At 43.6% G+C, this 18,455-nt stretch overlaps 1 protein-coding gene across 1 annotated transcript in view; it reads left to right on the top strand.

Moving 5' to 3' along the window:
* Nucleotides 1-18,455, top strand: part of LOC138580026 (BPI fold-containing family B member 4-like) — a 99,042-nt gene that overhangs the window by 66,732 nt on the left and 13,855 nt on the right. Inside the window, exons 11-12 of the mRNA XM_069650256.1 lie at nt 13,717-13,780; nt 14,469-14,545. Of these exons, the coding sequence (XP_069506357.1) occupies nt 13,717-13,780; nt 14,469-14,545 (141 nt within the window). The remainder of the gene's footprint in view (nt 1-13,716; nt 13,781-14,468; nt 14,546-18,455) is intronic.

The following is an 18,455-nucleotide window of genomic DNA, read 5'->3' as shown; positions in this document are numbered from 1 at the left end:
ACTGTCCAGCCCCCTTGCATCTGGCACTAATGCATGGCAGGCTCCCAGCAGCCACAGAATATGCGCCTTTTATCTGTGCTGCTGTCAGAAACACACAGGTCACCTTATTCTCAAAGGGGACTTGAGCATTTCAGGAGGAGATGGATAGTGGAGCAGAGATGCACTGTCCAGCCCCCTTGCATCTGGCACTAATGCATGGCAGGCTCCCAGCAGCCACAGAATATGCGCCTTTTATCTGTGCTGCTGTCAGAAACACACAGGTCACCTTATTCTCAAAGGGGACTTGAGCATTTCAGGAGGAGCTGGATAGTGGAGCAGAGATGCACTGTCCAGCCCCCTTGCATCTGGCACTAATGCATGGCAGGCTCCCAGCAGCCACAGAATATGCGCCTTTTATCTGTGCTGCTGTCAGAAACACACAGGTCACCTTATTCTCAAAGGGGACTTGAGCATTTCAGGAGGAGCTGGATAGTGGAGCAGAGATGCACTGTCCAGCCCTCTTGCATCTGGCACTAATGCATGGCAGGATCCCAGCAGTCACATTGTTGCTATGAGCACATCTCTATGACATGTTTGAGAAAAACATGCTTTTCAATCCTTGTTTGGCAGATAGACATGCAAGTGTGACAGCCATGATGTATGCATTGATATATTGAGCATTTAAACAGCGGCTGTCACAATTCAAGAAACAATTATGATAAGGTCAGAAATGACTCTGCCATGATTTGGACCTCCCGCCGGCATCTGTTCTCAACAGCCATAGAGGGATGACCCTTGTTTCTGCTCCTCTTAAAGTGCATGCCGTTTGTGAATTCGGGATGTGCTTTGAAATGCGCCAAAATGCCCCCTAATATGCACAAATGCACAAACAAGTGAAAAGGGGCGTCTGAATGAGTGCCTCTAAGGTGCGTTTATTTATATGCCTTTGAGAATAGGCCTGCTCCTTTTTTTGACGCAAGTGATGAGATGCGGCTACAACATCACACCACTTGCTCCTAAAAAAGCTTTGCTAATCTGCCCCACATCCTCCTACAAGGACCCATATATAAAATGAGAAGAATTGTGCCTCTGTTTGGCAGGAGAGGGGGTCTACAGATTTGGCAATATTGAAGCATCTGGCTGCCAAGAGATAGTTCCTCAATACCTGTATTGATCGAACCAACTTGGTGCTGTTGCATGACTGTGTTAGAGTTCACCATAGAGGCAAATGCCTGGGAGGAAAAACTGACATAGTTAAGCGTGGCGGGTTGGGTGAATCGCTGGAGGGGAGCTGGAGGTAGAAGGAATGTTTTTAAGGCTATTCAGCAACATCTTCAGTGACAGGGTACAGTGGGCACAGAGCCAGGTTGACAGCATTGGGATGAGTTCTCTTACAACTGTGTTCAGGATATGAGAACACATACTTATCCCAGCCTATAACCTTTTCCCCGGCATAATTAGTGCTAACTGTGGACAAACAGTAAAGGTCAGTTCTTAGGAAGGATATGGGGTGAACACAAATACAGTATTGCACTAAATTACTTTGAAGAACACAGCCCAATTATGAACATGCGTTCTTTATTAAATGCTACAGGAAAATATGATCTTGCTAGAAGCATCAATACATAATGAGAACACTCTTGAGGTGTCTTAAGAGTATTAATAACATGATTACATTTCTCAATTTGCCATCAAGGGGGATTGCTGAAGACCCAACAATATGCGCACAGTAATGCAGGGGAGGTGATGATAGTTGGTCTTCATGTCCTTGCATGTTCAACTCATGCCCAGCAGGTCATGGGATGAGGGCATCACGACTTGGTCTTTTTTTCTGGTGAATGAAGAAGTATTGTGTTGGCAAACAGTGGCAGAGTTTATTTGTTAGATGCAGGTTGCAGGCTGGCACAGCCTCCACATGATTCCTCTTAGGGTGGGTTCTTTATTCTATGAGACCTGCTCCCCAGTATGACAAGGCATGGGTGCAGACCATCAGGTTGAATAAAAAGAGGTTGACTCAGCACCCAATCGCAGGGCTGAATCTATTAAATGCTTGGTGGCCACCCAATCAGCAGGAGCAACCAAATTCACACACTCTAGGATATCTCCTCAGGCTTTTGCTCAGTTGGGGATTCAAAGTTCAATCCAGAGACCATTAATAAATACAGGCATATGTGGTATTGTAAATTACAGCCCTTTATTTCCTAAGCAGCACCCATCACCTTATATGCCAACATCAATATGACACTCACTCTTGGAAGATGCAGCATGAGGCAGTTTGGTTTGGTTTGGGGTTTGCAGTGGGTTGTCTGTTATGTTCAACCACAGGTACAGCTGGAATGAATTCCCAAAGGCTGCCGCCAAGTAGTAGAGCTCACAAAACCATCCATGTGGGACTCTGGGAGACATTTGGGCACTCTAACCACGCAAGGTTTCCGTCCTATCTGGGGCACATATGAAATTTGTGATGAGGACACATCAGAGAAAGGCTACTAAACCAGCTAGGAAAGAAGGAAATATAATGGGGCCTCTTGCCAGAATTACAGTTTAGGATTAATCCAATGGTAGTTAACTGGGTGATTCTAATCCAAAAACCAAGGCGTGATTTATAGAAAGGGGCTCTAAGTGGTTTAGAGTAGGGTACACAGGGCTGCCCATGAATGTGGCGTGGCAGGTTACCACATCAATGATTGTGCCACATAGAGTTACAAGCATCAGTAGAAGGGGGTATACTGTGTCACCAAATGCAAGGAGGTGCATTCTGATAGGGAGTAACACTACATGGGTGGTGATTCATGGCTGAACTAAACCTTAGTGAAATGCCTGGCACAAGTATGGTTGAACACCTCCAAGATGCTAGCTTTTCCTGCAAACGCCAAAACTCTGGTCCTGGTTTCCAGTACCGGGGTCTAACAGAACCAATGACTGGCAGGTTTGGGTGATCGGTCAGAAGTGGAAGAACTGAACAGATACTTCTAGCTCGCTATGTGAGGGCTTGGAAGGCATCATCAGAAGCATCAGTGTCTGTAGGATTCTCCCGATGCCTAACATTATAGTACTTGATTTCATGATTGAGTTAAATGCAATGATGATGGGAGGATAATCTGAAGGTGTGCCAGTTGTGATGGCTCACTGTCAATCCTGGACTCTCACAACATTGTCCTAGCCCATAGGATTATCTTTTCCTAATCTGAGCAAGGTTTACAGACAATGGTCATCTGTGACTGGGGAGTATGAAATGCAAAGAATAGGCAGCTCCTTCAGCGGAGGATGAAAAGAAAGGAGCTGTTCTTCCGGACCTCAAGACACCACGGTCCCTTGCACTCCAACAGAGGTGAGGATTCAGTGGAACCCTGCAGTAAGGCTTTACCTTTCACTATGAGAGCTGTAAGACTGTCTGCGCCAGCTACGCCAGGGTGAAACTCTCAGAGCGTTAACCAGCTTTCAGAGGGATGGGCTTCAGCAAGTGCTGTGTGCTCTTCACATCTCTCTCTCTCTCTCTCTCTGAGACTGTGCTGACACCTGGCATGGATCAAAGTGAGGCAATGCCATTGCACTCACCCCCACATAGGGTTTCATTCTACATCCTTGCTGACATCAAGAACGAAGTAGGCATGATGGAGGCCTAAGGAAGGATCATACATTTGAGGAGACTGAGCCAGCCCTACCCAAATAGTGTCACATCTAGGTGGATCAATTTGGTTCTTCACATATTATAAAAGGTTAAATCAGTTCAGGAAGAATAGTGCATAATCCATGCACCTGATTAATAGACTCCTGAAACAAATGGGGCAACCCCACAACATTACTACTGTGGACTAAACCGTGGGTACTCACAAGTAAATCTGACTGAATGAGCATGGGTCAGCTAAACCTTTTCCTGGTTTATTGGGGCTCTATGAGCACCCTGAAGCATGTAGAATGGTTTATCACATCTTGATAAATAAAGTAATGGCTGGGATTGATCCTTGAGTACTGGCATATCTGGAGGCTTCTGCCATTCTCAACAGAGAATGGAAGTTGCAGGGAATCACATGCAGATGCTGCTCGATTGAAAAAACGAGTCATAGGGCTAATGGTGATGACAGTAAAGTCACAGTCTGCCATTGGTGAGGCCATGTTCTTAGGCAATTAATTGGGCAGAGGCTACTTGAATTTAGTGCAGACGAAGGTGGACAACATTGATGCTTGTCCAATACCTACAAATTAGATATGGAGAAAGACCTTCTTGGGAAAAAAACAACTGAGAATCGTCCAACGTGCTAGCTCAGTTCAAGATCCTCTATCAGTGGTCATGAAAGGGGAGTTGCTCAAGAAGATAAAATAGAGATCGGTTTACCTGACCGTTTGTTTTGCTCTAAGGAGGACATCTATATCACCCTACTTACCAGACCTGATCCGGCAAGCCTCTCATTGTCCAGGTTTCACTGAAATGCCAGTAGCCATGAACGTACATGGGGGTCAGCATTATCATTTAATTTTTTATTTAGGGGATATAAAGACACAGGAGCCCAGTGTAGACTGTGCCTCTGTGCCTTGTTTGCAAACCCAACAGAAATGAATCAAAATGTCTCCTAGATAGCCAAGGACACCGAAGAGTGGGCCTCCACTGTCCGTGGAGTTAAGAGTTCATGTTAAAGTCAGTTATTAGTGTTTGATTTCAAAAGATAGCATTGATTTCGTGTATATAATAAGGTACAAAGCTTTGTAATGTATGGAATCAGAAATAAAAAATTAAGAATGTGTGTATACTTGATGATAGTTTTGATCCTAAATGAAGGAACAATCGAGAATGTCTGTACCTTTCTTACATTGTGTTTCCCGCCTTTGCTTTTCCCTTTTTCTCTAGTGACCAGATCGCCTTGGGATCCACCTCTGTTGGTCCTTTTGAAGTGAGTACATTTCTTTGATATATTTAAAAATGATACTGATTGACGATAATTATATCCATTCATTTCCAATCAAGGGTGTGCTGTGTCTGAACTATGGTTAGTAATTGGTTATCACAATACACGGCTTTAATTTTATGAACCTGAAGGGCCGAGTAGCACATTGATTATATTCACTAGTTATCGCTTAGAAGAAAGGAGGTCAAAAGGAACTTGAAAGTAAATGCAACCTTTCTCATGAGGTTTTGGTAGAGATGATAAGATGGTCAGTTGGGGGGGGGGCAAAGATTAAAAAACATGAATCCATCACAATACAATCACAATGAAGTAACCTCAATCTACGTTTATCATTAATATGAATGTTGTTCCTTTGCTAATCCCTTTTACGTTGCACGGTTTGCCTCACTTGCGAGGGTAACTAACAATGTGACACTGACTATACAGTGGCCTACTGCACAATGTGGGGATGCCCTTGCGAGCCCTGATTATGGGCCCCCAAGCTTCTCATGCAATTGAAGCCTACACCACTGACTACCTGGCTAGCCCGGGCTACCACACATGGACACAGTGCCCGACGATCACGCTGCTGCAGAGGTGTGCCACGCAAGGTGAAAGATTAAGTATGATTTTGAATCAACCATTACATATTTCACCTAGTGTAGAAAAAAATTGGGGGGTGGCCCCGGGCATCCAAGTATACTAGCTATTGTGTGGCCAGGAACATTATTATAAGATTCACAGTATTGGAGGCAGTCTTTGGTGCCAAGAGGATGGGCAGCCCCTGTGGAGTCACTAGTGTTATAAACAATGTAAGGTCACTGGCGGAAGGTGGATATTTTTAGCGGAGGAGCATTACCATCTCCAAGAAATTAGTGCAAGTTTGACATAGGATAGCAATAGAGCTTGGGCTGCTCCTGGGAGTTCTTGCCTCAAGACATTTTTTTTTAAATAATGTGTTGAAATTGTGCATCTTCAAGACAATTTTTGAGAACAACAGGTAAAAAGCCTTGCAATGGACAATGGTTCTCTAAAGGAGCGCATTCAAACATATAGTAATATGACACATCACCAGCAGTACACATGAGCCTTTTACAGTATGTTCCGTATGCCTGTGCCCATGGCATATGTCAGCATTGCCATTGTAAGTCCCTTTGATGCAGCTGAACCCTTGATATATATCAGCATTGCCCCAGTGAATCACTTTAAGAAGCTGCACACATACGAAAGGCCAGCATTCCCAGTGTAAATCACGTTGATGTTGCGCCCACAGGCTGTGCCCGTATGACATCAATTTCAAAGAGGTGTGGCCACAATCTATGCATGCAATGTCACTCTAAATCACTTTCAGGAATCTGTGACCGCTATCTATGCTGGTATGGTCACTCCAAGCCCTTGTCACCTCTGAACAGGAAGAAGGAACTGTTAGAAGGTTGGAATCAGAAGAGCCAAGGTCTCAAGGCGCTAGATAGGGCTATATCTTGTATTGCAGGCAGCCAGGGAGAAGACCCGGGATGCTCTTAATAATGGATATGAATTATTTGACTGACTTCTGAATAACATTGATTGCTTTGCTATGGGAAGGTTCATATGTATGGTCACTTAACCGTAGGGTGTGTAAGGAACTCATGGTGGCAACAGTAAAGACAGACACAAGTGACCACTGTTCAAGGGTATTTATTTACTATAAATGCAGGTTGGAAAAATGCCTAAACCTAAATCTAAGATGGGAGCAAGCATCAACCATCGAAAGAAAAATAAGTTAGTCCATGTGGCGTTGTGGAAAAATAAAAAGGGCCTATACTAAGAAAAACCTATAGCCAATTCCTTACAACTAATTATACAAAGGTTGTGGGACAAGGGTTCAATCAAGAAAGAAGTGTTCACAATTAATAAGTCAGGATGTGATTGCCGGGGGTCTCCCTTCCCCACGGTTTCAACATGGGACAAGGTGGGACTTGAAGCCTTTTCAGCCAGGCCAACAGTTCAGTATCAGCTATCAGGTTTTTTCACAGTTAAGTCTCTTTTCAATAAAAGTCTCTTGCCTTCGAGGCCTGATGTTCTCGACAAACAAACAAAGTTCTATTCCACAAATATTTTGGGTGAGGGCTTCACCCCTGGTTCCCCCTCTTCTGAGCCTAGACCCCTCACAAGTCCTATTCAGACAAAAAAACAAACACAAAGTTCTGTTTACCGTATACCTTGACCTTGGGTGATGGCTTTACCCGTGGGTCCCCCTCATGCGGGCGTGGAGCCTTCAGCAAATCGTATACAACAAATCGATTAAACAGTTCCTTTTCAATGCACTTTGGGTGACATATTTCCACCCCGGATCTCCCTCTTTAGGGCTATGGCCCCTTTTAGACGTTCGCCTCCCTCCTTCGGGTTCACTGTGGCTTTTCTTGCATTCATGGATTTCAATGTTTTTTAAACAGTTCATCAGACTTTGCCCTTGGTTGTTGGCTTCCCTCTGCCGGGTTCACTAGCACCAACTTTTACCAAACAGTTCACTATTGGACTTTAGACTTTGCCACTTCTTGTTAGCATCCCTCCACCGGGTTCACTCTTGCCAACCTTACGAAACCCAGTTCGTTGGGCTTTTCACTTGGTTGTCAGCTTCCCTTTGCCGGGTTCACTCTCACTAACTTTTACCAACAATTCCTCGCAGGACTTTTAGACTTCGCCCCTTTTCTTTAGCATCCCTCTGTCGAGTTCACTCTTGCTAATCTTGACCATGAGGGATTCACTTCCCCTTCTTCACAATCATCTGTCGGTCAAAGACTTTCAACGGTACAGAGGATTTTACAAAACCCTGTATGACCACTTTGACCTATCTTCGCCTCTTCCCAAGGCCTTCTTGTTATGGTAGTCTTTACCTTCGGGTAACCACACAGAGTTTTCTGTGTGAGCACCCACTTGGTGCTGGATGTCTCTGTTGCAGGCTATCCCCCACTTTCTCAAAAGTTCCATAAGCTTTCCACAGTTCAAATTAGCTGTTTGCCACTTTTCGTTCAACACAGCCCGGTTTCTTATTGACTCTCCCTCGACTCACTGGCTGTGATGAACCGCTTGGCTTTCTTCTCTTTCGAGTCAAGGTTGGCACCACAGAGACCAGCGTCTCTCCCTGGCTTGATTATCAGCAGAGGAGGGTCTTGTGTGCCATCGACATATACTGCAACACACGGTGGCCTTTGTTCACTTTCTTAGGTTTCCGTCTTCAGAGGTTTCCTAGGCTTTGATAGGAAAGGGTAAAGTTATTTCTCCCCTTGTCAACCGCTCAGTATTCGCCACCTTTCGCTTGAACTGCTGTGCTGAGTTCGCTCTTACATCGTGCGTTCTGCCTTGCTTGTATGGTGCTGTTGTGCTCCACCTTTCATCCATGTGAGTAAGGGAAAGTGTCGTAAGGTGTGTGTGATTCTGGTCAATTGCCTAATTCTGCCTAACCCTTGCATCGGGACATGTCAGGTAAACACCTCTGGGGTTAGTCTGCTGTCTTCCATGGGGTAAGAAAGAGTTTCTCATGAGAAATGATATTCCTCATCCTAGCAGGGTTGGTAAAGTCAGAAGGGTGAGATTGGTGGGGTTTGTGAAGCAAACGGGAAGGACCATGGTTAAGATCATGAAATAAAAAAGGGGGATTGTGGGAACAAGAGTGTTTCATCTGAGTAGACCGGGTGTTCGGGAAAGAATATCCACTAGAATAGGGGAAAGAACATTCAGGAGTGTTTGAGTAAGAATAATCAGAGGGACGTGGAGAAGAACGATTGGGAGTATTTGGGCAGTGAATCGTATCTCACCTGGGGCATTTCCCAGAGCACACCCCTGCTTTCCCCTACCCAGGTGATCCTCCCTCGCTCGTCCACCCCCAGTGTTCCCTGGCCACCTGAATGAGGGATTCTCAAGGTCTACTCGGGAGAATACCCTCAGGTTTCTCACAGGTGCCACACAGTCATAGTATCTGCTGATGCAACAGTTAATAACATTGAAGGTGTAAACTTCCTCGGAGGGTAACATTATTGAGTGTTGCCAGGAATAATTTAGCGTTAGGTGGTTGGATATTTGGATAAGCTATGCCATGTCAGGTAAATTCCAATTGGTTGCTTATGCAGGATTGGATTTTAATCGTTGCAGGCCCATGGCATTTCCACAATTTTACATTTTCAAATTCTGAATAACAAATCAATAACTTCATAATAAATAGCCACGTTTTGCATTCTTTCAGGCTGTGCTCAACTTTAGTTTGCATTACATTTCACAGCATTTACTTGACTGGCAATGCCTTTTCTTTACGAATGGTACACAGCATGGCCTACAGTGTTATAAATGCAATGTCACCAACACACTTGGGGCCTCAATACACGGAAGGCGGTAAAGGTTAACGGTCACCGGTAATGGTACCCAGTAATATTTTCTGGCGCCCAGCAATCGGGACCTACCGGGGAATTACAGCCCCGGCGGTCCCGGTAATTCCCTTTTGCCGGGCGCCAGAAAATATTACTGGGAATGGGGCGGACGGATGCACCGGCACCATTAATGAATGATGCCGGTGCATCCATCAAGGTCTGCGAGCGGATGCCGTTCCGCCCGCCAAGTCAGACCTGGTGGGTGGAAAGGAACCCGCTCGCAGACCTCCTAGTTTTGCCGGTAGTTTACCACACCGTTGTTACCGGGCCGGCAAACTTGTAATGAAGCCCACTGTGTTTAGTTCTACTTGCACCTTGTTTAATGCAAATTGTGTTTTAATTTACTTATTATTGCAAGTGCTGGGAATCCCTTCTGAAATCTAATCTTCTAAGAAATTACTCATATCGCAGGAAATCACTCTAATGCTATGCTTTAGAGCCCATTCACAAAGGGAAAGCAGCTGTCAAACGCACTACAGATTTGTAATGTACTCATGAATAAAATGGGAATTCAGAACCATGGACCATCATAGGGCCGCATTACAAGTGCCCGTGGACATGTTAGAAATGTCAATTGGTGTTTCATTCGTGATTCAGATGCATTTGCTCCTTATGAAAACTAGCCACGCAAAGTGGGTGTAAGTCCTTCTTTGCATTCTGAGAATCAGCATCTATCTATGCCAGGGTTGTGCAACATGCGGCTCTCCAGATGTATTGGAGTACAACTCCCATGGTCCTTCACCATTGAATATGCTGCCTGGGGGTGATGAGAGACGTACTGAAAAATATCTGGAGAGCCACATGTTACAGACCCCTTACTTATGCATATGCAACACATGGTGTGCCAAGCAACCTAATCATTAACATATGGTACAGTGTGAAGTTGTCAAATGTTTCTGTGACACACCTTTGTTTTCCCCAAACAGTTCGATTCTATTTTTCGTTATTTTTCTTTAATTCAATTTGTTTTTGACAAAACAGCATTTCCTCGTGTAGAATTCTTTAACTTCTTTGGGTGTTTGCATTGGAAATTTGGTTGTTCCCGCATTTCATCTCATGCCTTCGCCTGATTGCTAGATCGATTAGTTGGAGCGTGTTTCGCACGTTACCCCATCGTCAGGGTTTCCGCTCTCTGGCGTCCTCATCTATCTTCCCAAGATTCGTTTTAAAATGTCTGCCAGCAGCTGTGTTATACTGCACCTCACTAGCTGCCTATGGATTCTAAGGTGTAGGTGGCTCAAGTCCGCGTATCTAATGGCTCATTTATAACCCAGCTCTTCAAGTTCGGTCTCTTTGTTCCCTATTTATTTTTTTATTTTTTAATTTTATTTACATTTATAAAGCGCTCACACAGCCCCCAGACATGAGGCGCTGTTACAAGAATTGTTTGTTTTTCTTAGTTGCGTAATTGTGTGTGTGTTTTTTTTTTGGCTTAGTTAAGTATTTATAACGTGCTTAAACACCCAGAGGTTTCTAAGCGCGGACCCGGGGATCGAACCTGTGTTGCTTCGTGTCGTCTTCGAACCTGTGTTGCTTGATGTCGTTTTGCCTCGAAGACTCGCACACTGCCGCTGAGCTATCCGCCCGGGATACTTACTTTACTGGGCATCAGTGGTGACTTTGCTTCATTTTAAATGACTTCTCAAGGCTGGGCATGCTGTAGTTTATAACACTCTAATGCTCGGACAATATGCAGTGAAGGACCTTGGAGAATGGTATGTGGAAATGCTATGGCCTGAGAGGTGGCATGGTGAGGCAGTGTGCGTCTGCACTTGCATAGTGCAATTAACAAACCATCGGCTAGTGCTGATCACCTAACCCGGAAGTATATTGTGAATTCATAAGGCTTTCAGTTACACACAAAAGGAAGGTATAGAATGGGAAGGAACCACACAGTCAGTGGATAATGTAAGATTGTGCGGCCTATGCCAGAAACCCGCCTCTGTTCAAGGCTTGCAATGCCAGTTTGGAGGGTCAACAATGATTCTAACTTGAACCATAGAGTGTAGTACCCTGCCTAGAGCAGAGCATGTCCTCAAACCCTAAAAATAACCTGGACAGGTAAGAGGACATCCAAAAGTTTCAGATTGACACTGGAAGTTCTACCTGGGTGAAGTGAATGTCGAATTGCTGTGCACACAATATAATCCCAAGGACAGCAGCATGTACAGTAGACATATGTAGAAGACACGCTACAAGATTATATAAACAATATTGTATGTCCCCACTTGTATAGCAACGAGGTAATGCCATACATTTGAAATGCTTTGCATAATGGTTAACAGCAACTCAGTTTATAGATGGCATCCATAAATGTAATACTACAGTTCATATTGTAATTCATATGTGGCAAAACGTTTTTCTGGTTCAGTTCCACGCTTACTAATTGTAGGGTTCAAATATCTCTTAAGATTCATTCAAGGCAAGGTATCTTGTCTAGCCCCTTTCCATCACATATGTACCCATAAGAAAATATAACAAAAAGTGGTTGTGGAAGGGATGGAACAATTATATATATATTTATGTATTTGGTGAGGGGGAATAGATCAGGGGCAACGCGTTTGTCTTGGAAGGAAAACAACGCAGCACAGTGTAGGTAAGAATCCCGATCCTGTGGTTAGAAACCAATATCTGGTATTGAGCGTGATATAAAAGAACAATTATATTTATAATGTACAGGGAATATCAATGCTCTTTTGATCACAAAAGAAAGTACCAGAGAAAAGATATCAGATTTCACAGGAAGCAGTGAGCTTCTTACAATGGGGTGAGATTGAGTGACATTCTGGCCAGATTGTGTAGGGAAGTAAATGGAGCAGTCACCAGAGATGATACAATGGGCAATGTGGATTGAATTCATTGTGACTGATAGTCAAATACCTTCCCCAAAGGTTATGATCCAGTGTGATCTGTGATCAACATAGAACTTCCAAGAAGTTCCTGTGTTAGAATTAGAATTTTTGATCACCACTATACATATTAACCTTACACATGACTTGAGTGTAGAGCCGATGATTGATACTTAAGGGATACCTAATCTCTACACTTAATAAGCACTTGAAAAATGGCCCGAGCCGGAAACATGCTGTGCCACATTGCGGCCATCAAATTAACTGTGGCATTAGAAGTATGGACACCTTAAATAAAATTAAAAACTGTTACACACTATGCAAAGTACTTGAAATGTGTGGGTTTACCACATGACTACACAACATCGAAAAGGGTTTTGGACAACAGACATACTACACCCCAGGCTGCAAAGGATGGAATGAGGCAGAAAGGAGCCAGGGCCACTGAGTATATTGGCATGTAGGTAATGTCTTGGAAAGGGGAAGTGCATGCATTTATAAGCTCTGAAGGAGGAACATGCAGAGTTCAAAATTAAGATTTGATGACCAGGAGCTAAAGCCAGCTCTTGGGTGTTGGGCATCACCCTCTAGGCAGGAGCTACTGCAGGGGACCCAGGAGCTACCAGGAGATGCTACTTTAACTTTTTTCCCATGATGTATGATCCATGTTGTTTAAATATGTATTAGATGTGTTTTAAGTCTTCTTTAGCAGCACACTCAAATACAAGCTTGTAAGGCAGCAGTGGCATGAGGAGGAACATGTAGCTCCTGGTCGCTGCTGGTTTCGAACTCCCTCCAATTTCGAACCCTGCATATGCTAGCTGCGGCCATCTACGGGCAAATGAATGAACGCACATATTTATATCAAACATATAACATTTTAGTCACTTTTTATATTCATTCCGAAAGTCTACTCATACGCAAGATGTTTATGAAAGATGACATCCAATAGGCCATTCTAGAACGCTCTAGAAAGTGACATCTCACGTTGTGAAGAATATATGGGTTCAAAAGGTTGAAATGGGGCAGTGCCTAGGGCTCTAGAAATTGGAATATTATTTTTCCATGTTCATGAATGATTGAATTGTCGGTATCTACCGACTAGAGTTGATGCACAGTATGTGAATGGGATAGCCCTCAAAGATCTGGGGCCGTATTATCCTAGATTCGACATGTATAAGCACAACACGCCAGTGCAAAAAACACTGATTACCCACATGCATCTCTGTTAACAACACCAGTGGGAATACATCGCAAATCCATTGGCGCTGACACAGGTGTCATTGTGGGTGCCCAAAGAGCAGTTTTATACCTTAGATTTGCGTTTGTGCATTCACAATTGTCTGAAAAATGGCCCCTTCTGATCTAAAGGCAATAAACCTTGAGGCTGTGAGTTCATTCTTTTGCGTGAAGGCTGTCGAGCCGTCCAGACATGAGTTATAAAAGTTAATTGCATTCTAACTGTTGAGGTGAAGTCTAATGCTTTCTATAAAAATAAAAAAAAAACAAGGATGATGTAAAACCCTCTGACTCCCTAAAGACCAAGGTGGTCTCGCCTTCGTATTGAATTCAATGTGTTTAAATGTCTCGCTTGCATTGCAGGTCTCTGCTACAGAGGGTCTGATCGCACCCATCCTCGACACTGCCCTCTTGCCAACATTGAACGGTAGGGAGGGTACTAACATACTTTTGTTATTGACTTGACACTTGCTTTTTGTTACTTGCCATTTCTGTGATGTTTACAGGTAATTGTCATGCAGAAGGGCTGCACACCTTGAGCAACCCCAGATTCAGATATGGTACTACTCCATTCGAGGATTTCTGCTGGACGAGAACAAGTCTGTTTTTCGCATTGCACTCCACCTCACAAATCAAAGAAAAGCAATTCTGCTTTAAACTATGTGAGCAAATTATAAAGACATTAACAGAAGTACATCTAAGCTCCTGCATAGACTATTCGATTCACAAAGAGGTTACTGGTAGTAACTCCGACTTACTCTTCCCTTACTATGAGCAAATCAAAAGTCAGAATTATTTTTTGTAACTTCTGTGTTCAATGAAATGGTATCTTTTCAGGAGAAAGTCAAGAGTAAGTCAGATTTACTACCAGAACGTCTTTGTGAATTAGCACAATGTTTATTTTCCAAAATGTATTTACTTATCTGAATTTATAAAGTTTGAATCGATGGAGCAGTGATAAAGGAACAGCTTGGTGAAAGAGTTGATTTGAGAGTCTCAATGCAAGCCCCACGTTGGTATTTGAGCAACTCACCAAGAAACATTGTGGTAGCTACTTCTTGATCTCACATCACAACAAGCCATCCTAAATGTACTTCCCACTCTTTGATTTTTAGCGGTGATAGGAAATGGAATTCCCCTTCCCAAGCTGATGAACATCAATTTTGATGATGCTAATATCGACATCATTGAGGTAAGACAGTGAGATGATACTTTTTTCCAGCTTTTGGCCCGTTATTTGTTTTCCTCCATACACCAATAAATGCTGATATTTTGTGCTCTGGGTGCATTTTCAACTTTGAGATTTTGTGTAATCCTTTCTCTGAACTCATAGCAACATGAAGAAAGATAGGGGATTGCATGAGAATCTTCCCAGCAGGGAGTTCCAGGTATACAGAAGCAGCATATGTTGCCTTGAGCCTTTGGGGGACAAAGGTAGAAAAATATCCTTTTGGTGACCTCGCTAACTTTCCTCAGTTATCTATTGTGCAGTTATTTCTACTGTGCAAGCCACATGACACTGTGCCTCATTGGAATGTGTAAACCAAATGTTAGTATAGATTCATTTAACTGTGCACGCCAAGTGTTACTTTTGTTGGGGTATTTTGTGGACCCCAGAGCCACAGGATTACTTGCTGTTATTCTTATATAGGGATCATGAGCGGCAAGCTAAAAACCGAACTTGGTGTGCACTAAGATGTAATTTCCATTTTGGTAGCAAACTATTGGTGGTAGAAACTCTGCATAGGCCTACCAGATCACCTCAAGACTGCAATATGGGAAAACAGCTCGTTATGATTTGCCCCAGTTCACAGTGTTTTGGTGAATCTTGCTTTACACCGCTTGAAGGTAGTAGAAATACCTGCTTAGTTTTGAGCCTGTCTATAGCCCATCACAAGTAATAAGAACACACAAAAAATAGACCAAAACTGATCTAATTCTTTTCAGTCACTTTATAAGCAATAGTTCATTATGACATTATACAGAAATGAAAGCCCACATCTCATACTCTTGTTTCCCTTTTGCAGTGATAGCAGATTCTATTCTTCAGGTTAAAACATAACCACAAGCCCATTTCATAGTAACTCTTTGCTCGCGATAAAATCTTTTCCACAATGAGCTTCAATCACCCTCTCAGTGTTGCAGTTCAAACCTTTGCTATCTAATGACCTTGAACACATTTTTCACTTTAGCAGTTTTTATATGTGAGGTCTGTTTTTTTTTTGGATGGAGCAGAAAACACCTGCAAATAGCTATCTATGTTTTTAATTGTAAAACTTCACACACCTCACTTGCACTTTTATGCTCACATAAAGAATGCTCGAAATATTCATAGCAGCAAAGTCAGCAGAGCATTGGTTCAGTCTGCCCTTGGTCTCAGCACGGCTGTCCCCCCACCCTCAGTGCATCCTCCTTTCTCCACTGCTTCTCTTTTGGCAGGAAACTCAGCAAACAGCTATGGTAAGCCAAGACAGCTCAATGTCCTGAGAGACAGCCCTCCCCTTTCCTGTCTGCACATCCCTTTTTAAAAGCCTCTCTGTGATCTGCCCATAAAGGGCAGGTTTGCCTACAAGAAGTGTAAGAAATGCCGGCCCCTGGCTCTGATGTCACATGTCAATCGGACACTACCTCCTCTGAATAGTCAAACCTCTAAAATCTTCCAGAGAACACATGTCTAGCCTGTCACCTTTGGACAGAGATTCAAAGAAGCAAACAGATGCTTTGAGCACATGAATGCGCACATTCCATCCCCTTCAACTTGTCATGTCTTCAGTGCAAAACAGATTTAATTCTGCATGTTTATTTATTGCTTTTTCCAAGCAACATTGCACAGCCTGTGCTTGCCATGTCATACGACGAGCCGGCTAGTACCAATGATCTGCACCAATATTTTGCACCAAAGAGCTATGGATTGAGCTGCCTTCAATATTAGCAAGTGAATAGACATTAGTAGGTTAAGGGTTACGGTTAGGGTTATTAGTTATTAGTCATATGCTTCATTGCAATTCAGTCCATAGCTATACCATCGTGTGATGCACTATGCTACGGTATGGCTTCCATGCAAAGCTAGGTTCACATTTTTCTTTTTGCTTTGTTGAATTCACAGTACTGACTCGTACCAAATTCACATCACACCAGAGTCTCAAACTCTGCCCCTGCTGAAATTCAGAGCCCCATTTTCCCTACACTGTACCATCTTCCAGGACAAAAGACTAATAGCAATGTAGTTGTTTCATTCTGCAGGCCAACTGATAATATACTCGCTTTCAGTGAGCAAACTGTATTACACCTTGTACCAATGTTTTTATCACATGCAAGCCAAGTGGGGAAGGTGTCAGGATTGTGGGGCCAACAGAGAACCCAAAGACAATAGTTTTCTTCATTGGGAACACCAAGAAAACCAGGAGATTGGGTCAGAATGTTACCTGGGGTGCAAACCTATAGCTTAGCTCTGATGCTGCAGACCTCAGTCCTTACCTCACTTGCCTGAAAAAGTCATTCCCTCACAGTCACAGGGTTTGTGAGCGGTCTGAACTTCGATTTTTAGGAACCGTGCAGAATCTTTCTTGGCAGGGCTTGTCTTCCTCTAGTAGAGTCTTTCTTGGCTGGGTTGGTCTTGTCAGGATACCGTGTTGGCCCACATGGTGCCTTGGGTCATCTTGACATCCAGACACCAAACTCTTTATCTACTTTTGAGCCATGAGATCAATGTGCTTCTCTCGCTCATAGCTCCTCTACCCTGGCTTGTCTTCCAGGCATTATGCTGCCACTAGGATCTTCTCCACCCAAGTTTGATGAGGCTAAAAATTAAGATTCTGGGGTCTTTGTCTCTTTCATCTATGCTCTTCCCATTACTCATGTACTCCTTTCTTCTCCCATTCTGGTTTCATTCTGTCTCATTCTCTCTTGTTAGTGCCTTTCTCAGCTCTTTCCCTACTTCCCTTTCTCTGGCCTCCCCATCAATCTGCCACAACCCTTCACTGCTCCTCTCCTGATTTTCATTCTTTCTATCACTTCTGACCTCCTCTTCAATAGTCATCCTTTATCGACTCTAACGACCTCAATTGCCTTGCTCCTCTCTCCCTTCTCCTTTTAATACTCAGTGATTCGTTTGCTCACCTCCTTTCAATGGCTGCCTCTCTTGGCCTCTTGCTTTTGGTTCTCTTCCTCCTCCTTCGCTCTGGTGTCTCCCTTCTTCACATCACAAATTCTCCCCCAACTCTAATGTTAACAGTTTGCCCGCTTCTTTGTCTCCTCCTGACCTTTCTCTTTCACCCGTCCCTCTTTTTTCTACCTCTGGAATTCTTTCTCACTCATCCACTTTTCTCCAACTTTAATTTTTTCAGGTTCTCAGGTTTCTGTTTGTCAAGTAGATATGTCATGACATAGGTGTGATTGGCCAATACTCAACTGAATTATAGGATAAGCAATTGAGACTGACTGCTCGGCTGGTGGCCCAATCAGGGGCCCAATGGCCCAACATATCAAAATGTCTGCGCACCATTTAATTCTGCTTACTTTGCAGGGACTGTTCATACATGGTAAATGGTTGGGAGACTCCTGTTCTTTCCCATCCTGAATCTGCTGATTCACAGTCCACACAAGCGTGTGCATGCAAACCAGCTCTAACATTTAGGTCACCCCATTTGCTTTGTATGCTGGCTCTGCAATCTGCATGACCCATGTTTACATTTCCACTGCACTACTAGTGTGTTAGGCTAGACTGGGATGAGTCAGGGGTTCATGAAGATGGCTCTGGACCATGTGGACAGCAGCTGAGATTTAAATCTTAACCCATGCCACCTCTCAATGCTTTCCCTGGTTATCTGTAAGAAAGGGAAAAGAGGTAAATTGGCAATGATCTCCTACACATGGTAGCTAAAGCAGTTGAAAAAAAGCAGAGCAGTATATCAGCAGATGGATGCCCGTCCCCTCCTTTATTCCCTGTTGGTGGGAATGTAATTGGAGGGACATGGCCGGGTTCTTAATAAACCCTTCCCAAGGAGTCTGCTGGTTAGCAGAATCCCATATAAACTGTTGCATTTCGAAATGTTTCAGGTCCCTGACTGACCCTAACCTAAGAAGGTCCTTCCAGTGGTAAT

The sequence above is a fragment of the Ambystoma mexicanum genome, chromosome 3p (genome assembly GCF_040938575.1).
Source record: "Ambystoma mexicanum isolate Mex_15411 chromosome 3p, UKY_AmexF1_1, whole genome shotgun sequence".
In the NCBI taxonomy this organism is placed as follows: Eukaryota; Metazoa; Chordata; class Amphibia; order Caudata; family Ambystomatidae; genus Ambystoma; species Ambystoma mexicanum.
This window is presented reverse-complemented; position numbering and strand designations above follow the sequence as displayed.